The sequence below is a fragment of the Pteropus vampyrus genome, unplaced genomic scaffold (genome assembly GCF_000151845.1).
Source record: "Pteropus vampyrus isolate Shadow unplaced genomic scaffold, Pvam_2.0 Scaffold15, whole genome shotgun sequence".
In the NCBI taxonomy this organism is placed as follows: domain Eukaryota; kingdom Metazoa; phylum Chordata; class Mammalia; order Chiroptera; family Pteropodidae; genus Pteropus; species Pteropus vampyrus.
In genome coordinates, this window is record NW_011888796.1 from 10,815,546 (window position 1) to 10,822,266 (window position 6,721).

General features: G+C 34.5%; 1 protein-coding gene across 1 annotated transcript in view; it reads left to right on the plus strand.

Moving 5' to 3' along the window:
- The window catches only part of DLGAP5 (DLG associated protein 5), a 57,431-nt gene that overhangs the window by 8,768 nt on the left and 41,942 nt on the right, over nt 1–6,721 (plus strand). Inside the window, exons 4-8 of the mRNA XM_023526798.1 lie at nt 2,119–2,181; nt 3,264–3,348; nt 3,436–3,558; nt 4,316–4,386; nt 6,323–6,597. Of these exons, the coding sequence (XP_023382566.1) occupies nt 2,119–2,181; nt 3,264–3,348; nt 3,436–3,558; nt 4,316–4,386; nt 6,323–6,597 (617 nt within the window). The remainder of the gene's footprint in view (nt 1–2,118; nt 2,182–3,263; nt 3,349–3,435; nt 3,559–4,315; nt 4,387–6,322; nt 6,598–6,721) is intronic.

Sequence of the window (6,721 nt, forward strand, 5' to 3'; positions counted from 1 at the left end):
ATTAAATGGCTAAAATAACTTGTTCCCCTTAGTCCCTCTATTCACTTAACTAATTGGTGGGAGGTGGGAATAACATTAATAGTAGTTCAGAAAATGAAAATCAAGTCTCTCAGTGTAGCTATATATATAGATAGGATAAAACTAGGAAGGTGAGTAGAGCCCGACTGAACAATGGATGCCATGTTGAAGGATTTGGTGTTTATCCTGTGGAATACAGAGAGTCAAGAGAGGCTTTTAAATGAGGTTGTACCATTATCAAGTTAACAATGCAGAAAGATAACCCTAGCTTTGAAGATGGTAGTCTGGAAAGGGAAGCATTTATGGAAGAACAGTTGTAAGACTATGTGAAGGAGTAAGTCAGGGTAAGTGGACTGGGCGGTATGTTTAAAAGGCAGACATAGATGTAAGACACCTTTAGAGATAAATTTGATAGGTGACCAAGTAGATAGTGGGGAATAAAGGAAATTTAAGAGTTAGAGAGAAGATGATTCTAATAATAGTTTGAACAACCATATAAATTATGCTGCTGCTAAAAGAGATGAGGAGGGCAAGGATAATGCTTCAGTAGGTACATTTTAATACTGATCCCCGCCATCCCCATCCCCTGTCCCCGCCCCGGCCCTTTAAACCTGTTTGGGCCATTTAGATAACAGACAGTGGAATAAAATTTGGAAATCAGGATGGAGATCTGTGCTAAAATGTGAATTTAGAATATGTTAGGAGTATGGCTGGGTGTTTACCTAGTAGGACTAAACAAAACCACTCCAATAAGGTTATATAAAATTAAAAAAGAATAAGGTCTAGAGAGCACATTCAGGTAGGTGGAAGTCAGTGATTGGCTGAGAAGGGCTGGTCAGAGTGGCAGGAGAGCTAAAATGGAGCATAGAAGCTAAAGGAGGGGTGATCTAAAGGAAGAGAATGGTTAGTGAATCAAGAAGGATGAAGTGTGAACAGAAGAGGCTGGTTTTGTAAGTTAGGTAGTGACTGATGATTTGCTATTTTAAGGATATGTATAAAGTTCTCATTTTAAATAATATGTTTAAAAGTTGTTGACTGTATACACATTCCTGAGTTAAATAAGAATCGAGTAACATAAAGGCCCAAGATAATTGCCTAGTTTTCTTGGCTTCATGAATCTCATTGATTCATCTGTCAGATCTTTATTTACTCTGTTATGACCTTATGATAATGTGGAAGAGACCAAAATTAATGGAACATAGTTTAAGGTGCAAAGGTATAAATAAGTATATTCTATATATGTTAGAGGAGAGAGAGATTGTTTATGTTTGAGGAACATCAAAGAAGACCTCTTGGAAGGGGTTAGATTTAATCTGGCTTTTCAAGAATATGTAGGATACTAGTCATTGGTCTAAATATAAATAACAATTTACAAAGTATTATATATAGTGGGAGAGACATCAATGTGCTAAGTAATAAATTCACCAGTAATTGTTTTGTATTCCGTTTATATAATTGCCACTTTTGAATTTTGCTTCCATCATACATTCTAGAGAAAAGCCTAATTTCTTCAGTGTAGTTTTTCACTGGGATTTGGTGAAGAAAATGGCTTCTCATCGGAAGAGAAGACTGATTATGCTTTTTAAGAAGTTTACAGAGTTGATAAAAACCTTACCACTTTTCGATCAGTCTTTCTCATGCTAGATTTTTTCCACATTTCGTCATCGGTTCTCCACTTTGTTCTTGACAATGGACAAGTGCATAATCATGAGATTTGATGGCAATTTGTCCGAGCTAGGAGAATAAGCTATACAGTATCTTTTCATAAACAAAAACAATATCCCAATACTCTAGTCTGTTCATCTATCCCCTTCCAAATAGGGCCAGCTCATCACATTAATGAGGATTCCTAATACCTAGAAAACATGGTTAGAAATTCGTTCTCTCACTGAGAAATATAAGTATGTTTTTAAGCTATTAAATATAACTTAAATCAAGCCAGATGAGGAAAAATAGTAATTTAAGTTAACAAGTATTTTTTTTACCATAAATGATTATGGATAGTTTAACTTTAAAATGGGAACTTTACTTTGTAATGAGACATGGAAGTAATCTTGCAAGTTTATTTAAAAAAATTTATGTTCTTTCAACTGTTTTAAGGTGGTTCCATCTTTTGTACGGATGACAAGGTCAAGGACCAAAGACCAAATGGAGCTGACTAAGGTATAGTTGATAGTAGATAATTGTTTCTAAAATGACTAATCGTACTTTCTTTTCTCTGAGTAAGTTCATTTTTAATCTAATATCAGCTTCAAATATAGTGATTATTTTTACTAGAGTTAATAGTACCCAAATCACTGTTATTAGCATGATGACATAGAGCAGTTTTGGCTAAATGCTAAGGAACTGTTGTTTACTTAAAATAGTTTTTGCCCAGACATCCCTTAATGAGATCTATGCCAAACTCTGTCTTTAGTAACACATTTGTTTGTTTGTTTGTTTACCGGGCATCTATTATGCATTCCTTGTCACCATAAAATGCAGATAGGAATATAAAGAACACAGGTGGGTGTTATAAACGTATGGGTCTTCAAAACACCATTATGGGTAAAGTTATTTAGTTATTCCTAAAGTGAAGTGGATAAGGGGTAAGTAGTATGCTTCTTTGTTAGGCGAAGTAGCTTAGTTTCATGTATTCAATAAATTTTGAGTCATTACCATGCTCCTCTAGGCTCTAGGATATAGTAGTGAACAAAACAAACAACATTCCTTGTTTTCATGTGAGATAGGCAATAAAATAAGTATGTAGTATGTCAGATGGTCATAAGTGTTATTGAGGAGATGAAAAAAAAGAGAAGGGAGTTGGGAAGTACTGCAGTGGATGTAGAGTAGAATTCTGATTGAGCCTCACTTAGATGGTGGCATTTTGAATGAAGTCTTTAAGGAAGTGGAAGAGTGTACTATGACAAAGAGCTTTCTATCCAGGAAAAGAAGTTTCCGGATAGAATTCAAAGGTCTCGAAGTAAAAACATGTTTAAAGACTCTCAGATGATTATAGTAAGCTCTTTTTCATAGCTTAGGTTATTAGCATTTTCTAAATTTTAGGTTTCTAAATAAGCTTTCAGGAAAATTTATATAATGGAAAACTTTTTTTCTTTTTCCCATTTTATTTGGGGTAGTGGATTTTTTTGCTGGATCATTTTACAATAGTCAGATTCTCTATGAGGGGTCAATTTACAGTTGAAAAAATGTGTTTTGATTCATTATGCAATTAAATCACAAAGCACCTAATCTTTTATAAATAGATCGATAACGGGAGCGATGTTCGAGTAACTCGATCTAGTCAAAGACAAACTTCTGAAAAGAAGATGTTGGACAAAGAGAAGAAAGGTAGGACTATTAACAATTATAAGCTCTGATATTGCCACAACAATAATAATAACAAAAAGCATTTGATTTGATTATTTTTCCCCACAGCTGTACAGCCTGTAATGCCCACGGTGGTGAGAATGACTCGATCAGCTACTCAAGCAGCAAAGCAAATTGCCAGAACAGTCTCTTCTACTACAACAAGAAAGCCAGTGACAAGAGCTACTAATGGTAAGAACTATTTCTTAATCAGTGACTGAACTAGAATGTTTTGGTCCTTGAGGTTTTTTTGTGTTCAGTTTTTCAAATCATCATGTACTTCTTTTGAGTAGGAGAGGAGGAAATGGGGGATTCTGGTTCTGTGGCCTGACATCCAGTTAGCATACAGTGGGTCCTCAAACACTGAAGTACCTGAATTGGTATAAGCAGTGCTTCAAAGTGAAAAATTAATAGGACAAATAAATTATAGTCCATCCATTTGGTGGAATACAGTGTAACCATTTAAAACAATATTATGATAAAACACATAGTTCACATTATGTTAAATGGGGAAAGAAAAACAGGTCAAAAGCTGAACAGGATGATCACAATTGCAAAGTGTGTATGTGAATATGTGAACATAGGAAAAAAACTGGAAAAATGTACTCTGAAGTATAAACAGTAATTATTGCTGAGTAATGTATGATTTTTTTTTTATTGTTGTTTTTGTGCTTTCTTTTATTCTTCTAATAAACATGTATTTGATATTCAGAGGTAAAAGGTAAACTACTTCAATACCTTTATTTTGTTTTGAAAACAGGTGGCCTATACTTGGCAGGAAATTTCATCTTTTTTTATCCTGTTTTATAATATGATTTTTAATCATAAAATTCTTTAAGATACACATTCCTACTGTCGCCTTTTTTTCCTTTCCCAAATTACCTAGTACTTTAAGCGCAGCATTTTCTATCTAATCAAAATGGATGACTTATTTTATTTTTATTTTTAGATAATGAAGTAGAAAGAAAAACAACAAATCAAGGAAGACCTGCCAAAAATATAGAAACTAAACTTGACAAGGTAGAATATAAATATCTGTTTAAATTTAGCTACTTTGAAAATCTCATTGCTACTTTCATAAAGTTGCAGAACTGCTTCAAGAGGTTAACCTACATGTGTGTTAAAACCTCTTGAACCATAAAGAAGCGTTGTTTTACTGTTGTTTTCAGGTGTCTTACCTCAGAGATTTATAGGCAGAGAAAACATAACTTGGTTAACAGGAGATAGAAAAATATAATCAAAACACAGCTGAAGGAAACCTTCATATGAGAATTAGCTTTAATGGAGTAGGATGGAATGCATTGACTGTGGATATAATTAAGCCTGAGTTTGAATAGTGTCTCTGTTTCCAATTAGCTGTATAACCTTGGACAAGTTATGAGTTTGTTTTTCCATCTCTAACATGTAATACTTACATAGACTAGTATTGAGAATTAAATAACCTAACATTCTGATAACATCTAGCATAGGGCCTAGTAGAGTCTTCAAAAAAGAGCCACCATTTTGAAGACCCAATCCCTTGGTTTATAATCCATGCTACAATTTCATAATCTTCAAAAAAAAAAAATGTTGGGGGTGGCTCCATAGTGTAGTGGTTAGCACGTCTGCCTTACATGCAGAAGGTCCTAAATTCGCACCCCAGGTGGAGCCACAGACCATACCCCGGGTGCGCCAGGCCCCCCAGGTGCACCAGGCCCTCTGAGTGCACCAGGCGCACGCATGTGGGAAGAGAGAGACGCCCTGCTTTCAGAGATCCAGTTCTAAAGGGGAGATAGCAACATCCGTAGGTCAGTAGTGGAAGTAGTGGGGGGAGATTACAGAGGGGGAAAAAAAATGTCATGCCAAAGTGTAAGAAATCTGACTAGATCCTTACCAAAAATCAAACAAAGACCCTCTATGAAGGCACTATAGGCTGACTCTTCACAGACAAGCAGCTGTACCTCATAGCTCCTCCCTTGAGATTGATTTTCTCTTTAAGGATTATCACTAGTTTTACTTTCAATCTCACGCTGACCTCAGGGACAGTGCTACCCTTAAACCTTGTCCAGGTTGAAATACTCTGGTTTCAGTTCATGTCTTGTTAAAAATCAGAAACATAAAGACCTCTAAAAATTATGCCTAAATAGGTGAGTGGGATGGGTCAAGGTGGTCAAAGGTACAAACTTGCAGTTATAAAATAAGTAGGCCCTGGGGATATCATGTACAGATGGCACGGTGACTAGGGTTAATTATACAGCATTGTATATTTGAAAGTAGCTAAGAGAGTAGATCTTAAAAGTTTTCATCACTCAAGTCAAAAGTTTTCATCACTCAAGTCAAAAGCGAAAGTTTGTTACAGTGAGTGGTGATGGATGTTAACTAGACTTATAGCAGTGATTATTTTGCAATATACACAAATATCGAATCATGTCATACACCTGAAACTAAATAATGTTGTATGTCAATTTATCTCAGTAAAAAGTAACGATTAAATTGACTAAAAAAAGTAAAATATGCTTCACATTTTATAAGATTAATCTTATTGTGTCACATCGAAAAATATTTTTGTTCATATGATAAAGGATTTGGTCCTTGACAATATAGTCATCCAGTAAACATTGGATTTCTGATTCTCAAACCATTGTAATTACCAACATAATTTAAATAAAAAGATATGTTCGTTAGGTGAGTAAATTATTCCACCTTAATTTTCATATGTTTTAATTTGTTATAATACCTAAAACCTATTATTTAGTTCTTTTATTAAGGGCTGATTCTCTCCCTTTCTGGATCATAGCAATGGTTAAGTGTAGCTGGTCTTCTGATTCCATGTATACATTTAATTGTATTTGTTTTTGTCTATAAAATTAGGTAAATGAACATATATCTCAACGTTTACATTTTCAAGCCTGTCAAAATTGGTCAAATATATCCCCAGGAGAGAAATTCTCACTCTATTTTGTTTACTCACATCTAGGTCATTTCTTTTCAAGTCGATAGTGAAGAAAATAATTTGGATTCACAAACCAGTACAACAAATGGAGTGGATCCAGATGGAGTCTTATCAAAAATGGATAACTTACCTAAGACAAATACTGCAAAAAAGAAAGGAAAGAATTCCTTTGCACCCAAAGATTTTATGTTTCAGCCACTAGATGGTCTGAAGACCTATCAAGTTACACCTATGACTCCCAGAAGTGCCAATGCTTTCTTGACACCCAGTTACGCCTGGACCCCTTTAAAAACAGAAATGTAAGAATAATAATAATAATGAATTTCTTGCTAAGATGGATAACAAATGCCTTTCTTAGATTTGCCTATACTTTTTTAAAGTTATTATTTAGTAAGTAAATGATGTGATTTATAAATCATGAAA